This window comes from Antennarius striatus, chromosome 5, assembly GCF_040054535.1.
Source record: "Antennarius striatus isolate MH-2024 chromosome 5, ASM4005453v1, whole genome shotgun sequence".
Taxonomy (NCBI): Eukaryota; Metazoa; Chordata; class Actinopteri; order Lophiiformes; family Antennariidae; genus Antennarius; species Antennarius striatus.
Genome location: NC_090780.1, coordinates 5,086,947 through 5,101,655, shown reverse-complemented (window position 1 = coordinate 5,101,655; position 14,709 = coordinate 5,086,947). Strand labels below are relative to the sequence as shown.

General features: G+C 40.2%; 1 protein-coding gene across 2 annotated transcripts in view; it reads right to left on the bottom strand.

Moving 5' to 3' along the window:
- LOC137595259 (novel protein similar to human membrane-associated guanylate kinase-related (MAGI-3) (MAGI-3)) overlaps positions 1-14,709 on the bottom strand; it is a 126,877-nt gene that overhangs the window by 16,491 nt on the left and 95,677 nt on the right. For both annotated transcript variants that reach the window (XM_068315218.1, XM_068315219.1), the window contains exons 5-8: positions 11,473-11,641; positions 9,089-9,168; positions 7,377-7,434; positions 6,330-6,436 (exon numbers count right to left, since the gene is read on the bottom strand). In XM_068315218.1, the coding sequence (XP_068171319.1) occupies positions 6,330-6,436; positions 7,377-7,434; positions 9,089-9,168; positions 11,473-11,641 (414 nt within the window). The remainder of the gene's footprint in view (positions 1-6,329; positions 6,437-7,376; positions 7,435-9,088; positions 9,169-11,472; positions 11,642-14,709) is intronic.

Genomic DNA, 14,709 nt, shown 5'->3' with positions numbered 1-14,709 from the left:
TTTGTTGATTCTTTATTATGATGTCTGTCCGTCTGTCTGTCCGTCTGTCTATGATTGCTAGCTGGTCTGTGACATCTATGTTTATCATTGTATTCCTATTGTTTTATTGTTCCTATTCTGGGACAAATATGTCTTCTTCTAGTGTTGATTTCATCTTTAATCTCTTTTAATTGTCCTTGATTTTTCTTTTTTATCTACTTTTAAATCCTTTTTTTTTTTTACCCCTTTATTGTTATTTGTGATGTTACTCTCAGGATATGACATCCTCGTAATTGTTTTTTATTACCTTTTATCGAATTGAACTGAATTCTTGTATTTATCCATTATCTATTACTGTGTTATATTGACTTTTATTTTGTAATTTCTCTTCTATTTATTCACCATTACTTAAGCTTTTCTCCATCTTTGGGTTTCATATTAGCATTTGTATATTTTGTGTTCTCATCCTCAGTTTTAATTCTTTCAACTCAGTCTCAAATCCTTTTTGTCTCAATGGTTTACTTTTAACATTATGTGGCCTGATTTTCCTGCCTTTGTTTTTTCTGTCAAAACTGATTTTAAAAATAATCTGCAGCAAACCTCTTCTCTATAGTAACAACATTGTGAACAGTTTCGCGACCCTTCACTCTGCCTCCCATGTACTGCTGTACTAATTGCGTGCCTAGAGGCCCCTAGTGTGTTGTGTCTGTTTCAGGGGCCTGTACACAACATTGTGCTGTGATTAACACATATATTTATGCATGTACATGAATGAGCGTAAAGATTATTGATCCCTCAGTGGGGAAATTAAGTAAATTTAATCTTTAATCTTAACAATTAATTTTATTTTCAACAAATTAATTAATCAAAGAGTCTGGGGAACTAGAATTGTTGAAGGAGTCCCAATGAGTTCAAAAATATGGGGATTCATTTATTTTCATCCATCCATTCATCCATCCATCTTCCACGGGTTATCCGTAGTCAGATCGCGGGGGCAGTAACTTCAAAAGGGAACCCCAAACTTCCCTTTCCCTGGTCACAACCACTAGCTCACCAGCACCAACCAACTGGGGGATCCCAAGGCGTTCCCAGGCCAGTGTTGAGATATAATCCCTCCACCTGGTCCTGGGTCTGCCCCGAGGTCTCCTCCCAGCTGGACGTGCCAGAAACACCTCCCTAGGGAGGCGCCCCGGAGGCATCTGCACCAGATGCCCAAACCACTTCAGCTGACTCCTTTCGACTTGAAAGAGCAGTGACTCTACTCTGAACCCCTCGAGAACAGCAGTGTTTCTCACCTATATCTAACGAGACACCAGCTATCCGCCTGAGAAAGCCCATTTCCGCCGCTTGTATCTGCAATCTTGTTCTTTCGGTCATGACCCATCGCTTATGACCGAAGGGTAGGAACGAAGATTGAACGAATAAATGAAGATTGATGAAAAGCTCTGCCTCTCGGCTTAGCTCCCTCTTTGTGGAGCCCAAGATACTTGATCTCCTTCACTTGTGGAAGGACGTCATTCCCCACTCAGAGAAGGCAGTCCACTGGTTTCCTGCTGAGGACCTTGGCCCTCAGATTTGGAGGTGCTAATCCTCATCCCTGCCGCTTTACACTCGGCTGCAAACTGGACCAGTGAGTGCTGCAGGTCACAGGCTGATGACATAAACAGGACCACATCATTTTCAAAAAGCAGCGATGTGATCCTCAGCGAACCAAACTGCAAACCCTCCTCACCACCACTACGCCTCGATATGCTGTCCATGAAAATCACGAACAGAATTGGTGATAAAGCGCAGCCCTGGCCAACAGCTACTCGGAACAAGTTCGACTTACTGCCGAGAACCCGAACGCAGCTCTCACTTTGGGCGTACAGGGATTGGATGGCCCTGAGGAGAGGCCCCCTCACCCCATACTCCCACAGTACCTCCCACAGTAAGTCCCAAGGAACCCGATCGTACGCCTTCTCCAAGTCCACAAAACACATATAGACTGGATGGGCATACTTCCAAGCCCCTTCTAGGATCCCTGCGAGACCAAATTGCTGGTCCATTGTTCCACATCCAGGACGGAACCCACATTGTTCCTCCTCAATCCGAGGTTCGACAATCGGCCGGACCCTCCTTTCCAGCACCTTGGAGTAAACTTTCCCAGGGAGGCTGAGGAGTGTGATGCTCTTGTAGTTGGCACACACCTTCTGGTCCCCCTTTTTAAAAAGAGGAACCACCACCCCAGTCTGCCACTCTTTCCGCACTGTCCCAGACTTCCATGCAATTTTAAAGAGGCGTGTCATCCACAACAGCTCCTCAACACCCAGAGCCTTCAGCATTCCTGGGCGAATCTCATCAACATCCGGGGCTTTGGCACCATGAAGTTGTTTAACTACCTTGGTGACTTCGCACGGAGAGATTAATTCAAATCCCCCATCATCCTCCAGCCCTGCCTCTGCAACAGAGAATGGGTCAGTTGGGGTAGTTGGATTCAAAAGTTTCTCAAAGTGCTCCTTCCACTGACCGACAACCTCTTCAGTTGAGGTCAACAGTGTCCCATCCTTGCCGTATACAGCTTGGATGGTCCCTGGTTTTCCCCTCCTGAGGTGTCGGACAGTCCTCGAGAACAACTTTGGTGCCGTCCGATAGTCCTTCTCCATGGCCTCTCCAAACTTCTCACACCCTCTGTTTTGCCTTCATCGCAAGCCAATTTAAAAAAAAAAATTAACTGTAATTTAATCTATACATGACATAATGTCAGAATGTATACTAATATACTGTAGTACATGTGTTTATTGCAGTTCATATGAACTAAGAGCTAAATTAATTTCATAAGGTAGGGGCCCCTCTACCAAATCTTATCTGGTGGAACTCCAAGCTGTTTGCATAAGTTTAAGTGTCCTTGACAAGGAAAAGTCTGGAAGCCTCTTGTTTTAATTGGATTAAAAAATCAATACTTCAGTTCATTTCCTGAAGTGTGACCATTCCTCACTGAAGATGGACTGCGACATTATTGTTTTAATAAAGAAAATACAACCAAAGAAAAAACACAAAAAAAATTACATCAAACACTGAAGTAGTGCGTCAATTAACTTATTGTCTTGTATCTAGGATTGAATCAAACTACAAGAGAGTGTCTGCATGACTGATAACAGTGGGACATACCAACCAATAGAAAGTATGTCTTACTTGTGTCTTAAGCCGCCATGGCCTTTTGGGGATTATTACTATAATCGATTGGTTTTGTTTTTTTGTTTTTTTTTGTGACTTTTGACATCTGCAGATAAAAATGACTGTATTAATGAATGTGTGTCCCATGTCTGTCTTTTTTGATAGTGATGCAAAATCACAATGAGCTCATTCTCATGCATTTCCAAATATCAGAACAGCTTATTTGGTGTACTGAATGATAATTGTAGTTCTCCTTCAGTAATGAAAACACTATAATGTCCATATGTGTGTGTGTGAGGAATATGAACGTACAATACCCGATGATGCCAAAAGATTCAGCAGTCATGGACATACACTGCAGGCACAAAAAGCTGTAAATGATTCTAACTTATCACAGCCAGTGTGGATTCCAGATGTCCAGACTGCTGGATGGATCATGCAAATCCCATTTACATAATTACATCCAAATTGCTTTATAAATGCAACAAGGAATGCCCCCCATGACCCCAATTGAGTGCTGAAATAAACATTTCACTGCATGTGTGATGAAACACAGATTAAGAGGACGGAGGATAAAGAAAGGAAAAGACTGTGACACTTGTGAACTCCTACTTCTGTGGGAGAGTCCACAGCAGGTCTCTGTGCCAATGATTGTGAGGAGTTTGAAAAACTTAACCTGAAATAAATCATCATATTCACTGCATCAAAAGCCATAGTTTTTAATTCTGTGTCTGACTCAATTCTGTGTAAATCTCCACCTGCATTATTCAGCATAATTAAGAATTGAGAATTTAAAAAGAATTGTGTTTGCCAGGCTGAGATGACTAACAAAGAATGTACTATAGCTGGCTGTGTAATTTGCACCTAGGCCTTTAGTGATGTTCTACTTAGTCAAACTTGCATAACTACATATATACATACAGCACATACATACATACATATATACATACAGTACATACATACATATATACATACAGTACATACATACATACATACAGTATATACTCTGTATACACACACACACACACACATATATACAGTATACATACATATATATTTAAGGAAAATGCATTAAAATATAATTAACTTTTATCATAAATTTTATGATTTCTGGTTAAGACAGCAGATAAGGCTTTGCTGGCACTGACGGCCCGCCACTATATGTACATATGCTATACGTATTTTCACCTATCAGAGCAAAGCAAGCATTAAATATTTGTGGGCACAAAGTCTGGTATGCCGGCCAGCTAACAGACACCACATTACTGTCTCTTTCATAGGCTCAATGCAGCAACAGCTCAGAATCCAGATGCAAGCCTGATTGCCCAACAGATGTGACCTGTTGATATGATGATATTTGATAAATACATATTTTACTGTATATTTTGTTATTTTAAAGATGAAAAAAAATTTTTTGGGAGATTTGCAGTATATGTAATCTAAATTTGACGCAGGCAACAGACGTTGAAAAGTTGTAACATGGGCAACAAAAATATATGATTGGATTCCTTTATGGGTCAAGATTCATTATCAGGCAACAGTATCATCAATGATGTACAGACATCCTAGGAACTCTCAAGTGCTGCTGCTGACGAGGTTCTGTGAAACACAAGAATGTATATTAAACAGGCTTGGAACACTTTTTCACTCCTGTCCTTCTCATTTTCACATAATCAAATCCATTTATTTATATTCTGCACACCATCTCCTATTCTTCAATTCTTCACACCATACAAGAAGAATGATGTCAAACAAACCTACATGTCAACTTAGTGAATGGCCACATTTAAGTCTTGACTTGAAAGGCTATAAGATTTTCTCAAAATCAGCGGCAGAAATTCCAAAAGTTGATATGTATGCGTACCTGACTTAAATAGTTTTTAATGAAAATTGTCTGATTGTTTCACAACAAATAGATTCATTAAAATGGTTATTTTTATGTATTCATCACTCATCCTTTTGTATTTTGATAGCAGTATATTCACGATGTAAACCCCCCTGTGTATTTTTCCTCTTGGAAAGCAACAAGCTGAATTCTAGCCTGAGGCATAACTGTTGTCTGATGATGGTTTAGTTTCATCATAACAACCATCTGACAGCTCACTAGGTTGTATAATCTGTAATCAGGGGCAAGATGGCGGTTTTCCCACACACCTGAACAGAGAAATTTCTGATTATGCTTGGAGTCTCTGATGTGCTGCTCCACCAGCTGTTGCCACACACACCACTACTGTATAAGTAAGCCTCCTCCTGTGCCTTCCCACACTACCAGCCAATCTCCACCATCGCAGGGCTGTAATCTATTCTACATCCACTTTAATATAGACGTAGTTAATTCATATTATTGCAGGAGAAAATTTGCTTGTCAACATAGAGAACAGACCAATACTGCAGCTCTGACATATATGTATATTTTAAGAGCAAGCTGCAAAGAAGAAAAAGCTAACCCTATTATTGTTACTGGTATTGTTTGAGGCTACTCTGAGTTTGACTGAGAGTTTGACCCACTCAGATGACCTTGTCTGAAAGGAATGCCCCTGATAAATATATTTTTCATATCATCTTGACTGATGTGAAAGCCCTCTGCACATGGTATAAGCCAAAGTAATTAAACAACGCAATGCTCATTAGACAATATCTGAGACACATAAATAGAACAAGCACAGGAAAATCTAACGTAATTAAAGCCTTTAACAATCATGTTGCTCTTGATATTTTCATACCATAGATGTGTCTTTTGTGCTATTCAAGAACACGATCTTCCCAGATACAGAGAAACATCCAAAATCATGAGGAAAAAGAGCCACAAAAATGACATCCTTCTGCTGCTCCATCATGGATGCCACACTCGAGAGCGATCGAAGGCTAAAAAAGGCCGTTGTGTGCATACAAAGAGATTCATCATTTTAGATGAGTTCAGGCAAACAAGAATTTCTTGCAATATTGTTCTTATCCAGAAAAATAATGACAATGTAAGTCAGAAAGCTACTGAAGTGCAGCTATATATGCATGTCTTCTGAACATAAGATACATATCGTATCCCATATAAGCATGTTTAAATGCTTCCTGTCTGTGCGGTCAAGTAAATGTAAATTATTGTAGATGCAAATTCTATTTCTGTGAGTTGCGTACACTACTGATCTAATTTCCATCATCAACAATCTGAACAGAGGGGGTTTGGGGGCTGTTGCTACCTTGTGAAGGTGCTGTGGCAGCTTGTTGGAGCGCGGCCGTCTCCTGGCTCAGCTTTTTCTTTGCCTCCAGGACTGGGTTCTCAAACTGAGTTTTCTGGTTGATGTGGCTGCAACACAAAGAGCCTCCGATTTAAGAGTCATACACAGACGCACATGTCTTTGTCTTATTGAACTTACTGTTCATATTTTCTGCAATTAATTATGTATGCCCCAGCCTGTAAAGAAACCAAGGCTTTCAAACAGAGAGATAGTATAGAGGCGCCATTATGAATACATTCATAAACACAGCACAGTAAAGGCTGACGCGCCTCCTCCTCATGTGGGGAAACTACGATGGCTTTTATTTATTCACTATTGTAGGAAATGAACCTCCCAACTGCCAGAAACATCCTGTTCCTCCACAACAAGGTAAACAGTCTGTCATCCCCCTGGCATCAAACCATGGCCATCACTTCACTGTGAAGTCATTTCAAGCTAAAACCTGGCGGCCACCAAACACCTACATGCCATCGACACTCTTTGTCCACAAGTTTTGTCTCCCTCGTCACTTCAACCTCGGAGGGCTCCCTCTGTGCAGTGTGAGCAATAAAGCAACAGAAGGGATTTCATTCTCTTTTCATCACAATAGATTGCTATCATCTCCCCACATCTCTCTGCAATGGCCATGTTTCCCTGGGCAATTCCCCGCCAGGCAGCAAATGCAAGAACACATGATGAAAAAATATGTATGCAGATTCACATTCAAGACACACATTTATCATGCTGGCATAAGACTGCGTTGTGTTCGCACACAGGTCACTGCAATGTTACACATAGTCATTAAGAAACCCACTGACGAACAATGAAAACCTCTCCTTACCCAAGAGGAACAAAATAATCTGTGCAACATCCTTTTGTTTATTTTTAGACTGTATTGATTTATGCTACACAACCGCTAATGTACACCAAACAATGCAATACGCACTTTGCTCTAATCCCTCAGGTTAAATGTGTTTGTGTGTTAAGTGTAAAAATGACGCCGACAGTGGAAGCTTTTGGATGACTTACTCAACGTAGTATGTTCCATACTGTGGGTCGTCAATTTCCTCCCAGCCATACGGTAGCTCTGCATCAAAAGAAAAAAACATCATGCTATTGTGTTTTGAAAGGAAACAAATAGGAAACATAAATAAAGACAACTGAAAGAAAGACAAAGCAGTAGGTGCAACATTAAGTAGATCATTTAAAGGATGTCCTATTATGAAAAACAATTTTTTTCAGGTCTGTACATAAACATAGCGGTCCTCCCTAACCCTACCAACTCCTAGAATCTGGTAAACAAACGCTTCCTGCATCAATAAATATCTGGAATTTTAGGAATTCATGCCCAGGACAGAATCAAAATGATCTGATTTACTCGAGTGTCATTTTTGTGATGTCACAAAGCGGGCGTAATTGACCTATCCTGAGTCATATTTGACGGATATGGGCGTGGTTATCCAAGGGGTGGAGTTACGGTAGCAGCGTGTGGTAACAACCTGGCTCAGAGCTACACACTGAAAGTTCCTCACAAGCTGTTGATGTAAGCTAGCATTTGGCTAACTAGTTAGCTCAGCTTCAGTCATGTGTGTGTGTGTGTGTCCGCTAAAGGTGTATCCTCAGCGTCATAGCGAACACAGCTGCGTGTATCCAAAGCGACGACACCGCTCATTAACAAACAGCCCATGCCTTACACAATGAGCCACGGAGTCACTTCCGGCCAAGTGAGAAAGCAGCTCCACCCCTACCGCAGAGAAATCAAGTTATTAACAAGAGAGACAACACGAGAAAAATAAGAGCGAAATATGTAGTAACGGAGTTGTCGAAAGTTAAAAAAGTCCCAAACTATGGTGATCGATCGATCGATCGGTAGTGGGCGTGCGTTCTCGTGCCACATGTAAACAAGACGCACGTTAATGTGAGTGGAGAGGGAGGTGTTGATAGAGAGACCTCGGGGGCGGGGGTGGTGGTGATAGAGGGAGCTCAGAGCCGTGTCCATTAACACAGAGCGTTTCGGAGAGGAATATTGATCAATATTCAATCAAAGATATTGAGGACCAGTTTGGGTTAAGACATTTCAAATACAGTGTAGTTGGGCAACTGGCAGCTGAATGACATAAATTAAAAAAAGCATATTATGGCACCTTTAAAGAGCTGTGGCCCATTCACCATGGTGGTGAGTAGTTGTCAGTGTATTTTCCACCTGACTGGGGTGTTTAGCATAAGAAAGTAGCCATGAAAATAGACTGCAATGACTGAGTGAACATTTCTGTGTTTTCAATAAGCAGGCCGGCTGGAATGGTTGATGTATGTCATGCCCTGATGAGCATATCAGGGAGAGGAAGAGAAAGGGGCCAGAGAGAGAAAGGCACTTCATGCAAGAGAGGGCTTTGGAGTTGCTTTTCAGAATCAACACACCAACTAGCTTTCAGTACGCCTGTAAAAATCCATTAGAACCAGGCTGGAAGGCCCAAGTCTTTCAGCTCTGGCTGCTCTCTGTCTGTACTGGCACCTAAAACTACATTAACATCATGAGGATACAATGGCACATCTGGATTCCCTTGAAATATACACCACTACTATTTCTTGAAAAGTGGGTCATGTGACTGCAATGCTTACTATTCTTAGGTGACAACAGTTCAAAGAGAAGTCAAGTACGTTTTAACTTTTGATGTAACATGTATAGCGTTATATGTAAATTCAGCTATGATTCAGTAAACCAGGTGACCCAATCATCTCACCTCCATCTTCACACTTTTCAGGGGGCTTTGCCTTCTTTGCCAAGCGAGGATCCAACCACGTGGTTGTCTTTGTGTTGTGACTGAGGAGGACAAAAAAGCAGCGGGTAAAGACCATCAATAACCTGCTGTTAAGGTGCACGCAGTCAATGAAAGGACTTGTTACAACAGAAAAATGACAACTTTTTTTCCCGAGTAACATGGTTTGCTCAGAGGGGTTGACGGATTCATCAGCAAATACTTAATCCACTAATTTATTCAGCTGTCACTTTAAAATGTTCATGGTCAGGTGGCCTTAACTTATTTATCCTAGCATGTGTCTAACAACTAGGATGTTTGGTATTCTAATATTTTAGTAGGTAGTCACGTGATACCATACGCACATTCTATTGGCTGACGGCATCCGGAAGTGCGATACGTTCCATGAGTCTCGGAACGCAGCGCACTTCTTTGAGACACAAAAGTGATTTAAACAGTCGATAAGACTGTGGGAAAAGATAATACAGATAGAAGGTGGTTTAATATCAGTATGTGGTGGGTTCATAAACTTTTAAATTACCGTAAATAATAACAAATAGTTTGTCGCTATATTGCAGAATTCATTCCTTGCGTGTGGTTCCCGGAACGCATTAAACGCGGATAAAGAGGGCGCACTGTAACAGTGTGTAATAGCTTGTAATAGATGGTAATAGAGTTAATAGTGGATTATCGATAAGAAGTCAAACTCTGTTAGTGATGCTAAAGGAAATATCACACAGGGTCATGTGAAAGAGGTCAGTTAAAAAAAACCCAACTAAATAGAGATATTAATTAGGTCAAGAGATAGAGAGATAGGAATTGGGTTAAGAAAAAGCAAAACAGATAGTAGCAGTCTCCAAGAGTTTAGAAATACTGTCATGGTGAAAAAATATATGTGAATTTATGTTTGGTGATGTACATCCTGAGGAATATTGAACTGTTACATTAATGATATGGTCATAGTTTGGATATAAGAGATAACTAAATCAATATAATATAGTTATTAATTTCATTGGTTGGATATATGACAGTTGTAAGAAAATGGGCTATTATGATTGATGTTTATTTCATTGTTTTTATTTGTAACAGAAAACAAGATGATGTTATTTCGATTGTTTTTTCATTTCAGGAGTTTTATTACATTTGGAAAACTTGTTATTTGTCATTTCTGTGTAGACTAAGAACGTCTGGATTTATAGATATGAAGATGGATTGGTTTGGTCTGCGACCAGACGGGAAAGATTTGGGGTTTTAGTAGAAAAAAAGGAGAAACAGAGCAGGGGGCAAAGAAGATGAAGAGGCTGGTGAGTATCGTGTGGATGGATGAAAAATAAAATATAAAACCTCTGGATTAAGAAACACGGCATCGCTCGTGTGGTGATTTTAATACACAAACACAAGTCCAGATAATGCTTTTTGGAATTTTATTTGTCGCAGACTACTGAAAGGATCACCATGAAACTGCGTAGAAGATTTAGACATGTACACTGAAAGAACCAATATTTTGGACTAGCTCTGAAAGGTCAAGAGGGCACTCAGAAAGTGAAGACTTCCTTCAATCAAATTCAAAAAACTTTCTATTGCAATCAGAACCCATTCTACTCCATCTATGACCAGCTTCATAAAGAGGACATTATTATTATAATTATTATCATTTGGATATGTGCCATGTTCCAGGTAAGTCTCAATCTACCCCAAGGACAACATTTCAATTGAAATCCAAAGAAAACCTCTAGAGTTATCCTGAGAGACCATCAAACAAACAAACAAACAAACAAACAAACAAACAAACAAACAAACAAACAAACAAACCAACAAACAAACAAAACAACTTCACAGAAATGATAACTTTAAGGTAATGTGATCATAATGATATGAATTTGTTTATGAAGTTTTTCCAGGCAAGTTTTCATGGTCATAATTTGATTATTAACATATGAGATTGGACTATGCTGAAAAAAATAGATGACTGGACCTTAGCAGATCCTAGTGGTGATTCATTTTGAAGATGATCCAGACCAGGATCTGAGAGTTTTTTGGGCCTATTCAGCAATTTTGAAAAAAAAAGTTACATTCTCCATCCTTTTGTCTTATAACTCAAAAACTAAGCAAAACACATGTCTATCACACATTTGGATAAATGTCCTCCAAAAGTCCTTCCAAATATTACGGTCATAGTGGATCTCTGAGTGCCCTCGTTATTACTCCATCAAATGAAAAATCTATAAATACCGAAAGATTTTATGCTATAATTTTAACAAATAAGCAAGCTGTAACTCATGATATTAGAACAGAATAAAATACAGTTAAAGAGAATTTATTTGCTCAGTATAACTACACATGACCCATTGGCTCCATCTTCAACTTACTCTATAAAGTAAACCATGCCGGTTTCGGTGTAAGCCATCTCCCAATTCAGGGGAAGAGGCTCCAGACTATCGTCTCTGGGGAGAGAGCTCCATGTACGGAAGTCCATGGTGTTGCTGGACTGGTTGTAGCTGGGCACAGATTTCCTCCAGTCTGCACCGTCTTTGAGCTCTGGTGAGAGAGAACTATGATTAAATAGCAAGATGAGGTGAAAATGAGCAGACAGAGTGGAAGGTTAGCTTGCAGAGAAACCTCTGCCCTTAGGCTTCCCTGCCTGCCTCAGGGAAGAACAGGCAGAGCTGATGTCACTCGCAGGGTTTGCATTTGAGTGATTGTTTGTGTTTTTGCCACAGGGGTGTTTTGCATGAGCATGTGTGGACAGTTTGAAATCATATGCCTGTACGTACATTCCCTCTGCGTTGCAGTGTTCTAGCCAGGGATCCATGTTAGAAAGGGCCATTTAAGCCTTGAGGCGGTTTGTGTATGATAATACTTAAATGCCGCTTTTCATATACAGCATATTCCAGTCTACATACAGATGCTCCACTTTAATGAGAAACTGTCTACAATGAACATGAAACATGCAACAAACCCACTGTTAATTCACTAAGAGCCCCGTGCTTTTCCTCAGAAGATCGTTATAAAGGGATGAAACATGAGTCTTTTTCATCCCATTCTTTTCATGTGGAGCTAGTCTCTTCACAGCGGAGGACGATGCCATTATATATTACACACAACAAAAAAAAGCAGTTCTATTTCCTTAAAATCACGGTATGTGGTTTTCAGATTGAATATATAATAGATCCAAATCAAAACACTGGGTAATTCGGGAGCATCAAAATCTTTTGTTGTTTGTCTTCGCTGATCAAAAACACACACTAGAGCTTCATACTTAAAGGGAGGTTCACAGCAGGGTGAAGGACAGCAGTCAGGTAGATTATAGACGGACAGCAGGGGAGGGAGAGATAAGAGTGATAACGCCAGTCCAAACAAGATGAGTGGAAACAGCCTTTTATTTTCCATTAGGACTGTCTTTCATTTGACTATAACTGTGCCCATTTTAGGCTGGTCTGAGGCTTCCCCGCTGCAGCTGTGGATACGGAAGAGCAGTCATTTGTGATGGCTTTCTTTCCATAAAAAAAGAACTCCTGGACGTCTGGGCATCAGTCTGTGTTTGATTTCAATATGATGGAGCAGTTGGGTAAACAGACAGCTGAGCAAGCAGCGCTTTAGCCGTGACTGTCAAAACAATACTCATCCTCCTAAGAAAAATTTAATCATTCCATTTTCAGCTTAGAAGTGCCTCAGTGTTAACTCATACACAGATATAGAGCACGGAAAGAGACCTCCTTGTTGGCGTGAAAGATGGTTTTTTTTTTCTCTGGAGGCCTCTGAAGTTGTCCTGAATGATCGCATACACAGCATCCTCCTCTAGAGACGAGACTTTCTCAAGGTGACCTGTGGTACAATAAATTAGAGATAACAGCACTGCCGGTGGAAGATTTATCAGCACTGCGGCCAGCACATTTGAAAATACGTGCGAATCTGTCACTTTGTCAACAGCCTGTCAGGCAGGTTTAGTCACAAACTCCAGTTTAGTATGAAATCACTGGTAAAAGGCTTCACCTAAATAACAAAGAAACTCCAACACAACACTTTTTTCTGTTTTCTTATATTCAGTTGTGCATATACTGTAGCTTGGATTTGTATTGTGACATACATAGATATAGAGATTAATAAGTATCGCAACTGATGAGTCACTAATTTTTTTCTAAACTGTTCTTTATTATTTGTTATTTCCCTCAATTTCTGAAGATTTATTTAACAAGTCAATATTTATTCATCACAGCAATGCAAGATGCCATTAAAAAGTATCTTTTTTTATCTGAATGTCAACACCCTGAATTGGATGCAAGTTAATGCTTTTAATTTATGATGGATTAACCCAACATGCTATCGGCTCAAATCTGTTTATCTCTACTTGCTGTTTTTGGTTTTCCATCAGGTTATCAGAACCAAGTACCTGGTACCATTTTTGGTACCGTCTCCATTGTGTTCCAAATAGAGTTGAGCAGGTACTAAAATTTCACATAAAACGTTATAGGCCAGTGATTGATCAGAAACAGTCCTTTCTGTATCATTGCATCATCAAAGCAAGAGAGCATCCTAAACAGCACAGATTAATGACCACCACATTCAAGCAGCTGAACCACTTTAGTACCTTCAGCCGCAAAACTGAGGAAGTGAAGCAAAGTCTCTGATAGCTGATGGGACAATGACAAGAGTGGTGAGAGCTGACTACGGGTGAGAGGCAGGGTATGCTCTGGACGCATCACAGAGGCCACATGAAAGACAAACAACCACTCATGTACGCAATTCGCCTAAATGATGTTTTTGGAGGTGGGAGGAAGCTGGAGAACTTGGAGAGAACCCACGCAGACATGGGGAGAACATACAAACTCAGTGTAGACACGACTCAAAGCGTTACCTTCTTGCTACTGCACCAATGCAATTAAGATTTCCTCAACGGACTGATCATCCAATCATCACTAATACTATATTATTATGGAATAAACTACATAGAGCTGGACGTTGGGATTTTTCCAAATCTCCTTAAGCACCTTTATGGAATAATATTCAAATTTTAATTGGAGATAAAATGGTTACATAGACACTGTGGCAGAAAGCTGAGATATTTTATGCTTCAGATTTGTTTGATGATAACACAAAACATTTCTTGAGTTTCAACAAGATTGTAGATAAATACAAACTGCCACGTAACCAGTTCTGGAGATATGTCCAAATGCAGAATACCCTGTCTAAATGGTTAGGAAGCTCTCTAACGTGTCCTACAGGCAGCCCAGTGGAAGTTTTATTAACTGGGTCATCACCATGCAAAGCATTACTTCAAAAATATATCATCTGCTGCAGGAACAGCTAAGTGACCCTCTGATTACAGTAAAGAAATGGTGGGAGGGAGATTTGGTGGTGGACATATCTCCTGAGGACTGGGAATCATGTCCGAATAATATTAACACAATGTACAAGGAAATTGGAAATAGATTCGTTCAACTGAAAATAATACATAGATGGCATCGAACACCACACTAATTGTATAAATGGAAACTTATCAACTTATTGTTGCTGGAGCTGTGATGGAGAAGGGCCTTCCATCTTGCATACAATATGGACATGGCCGGACTGGTGGCAGAACATCCAGCACGTTATGTCTGAAGTAC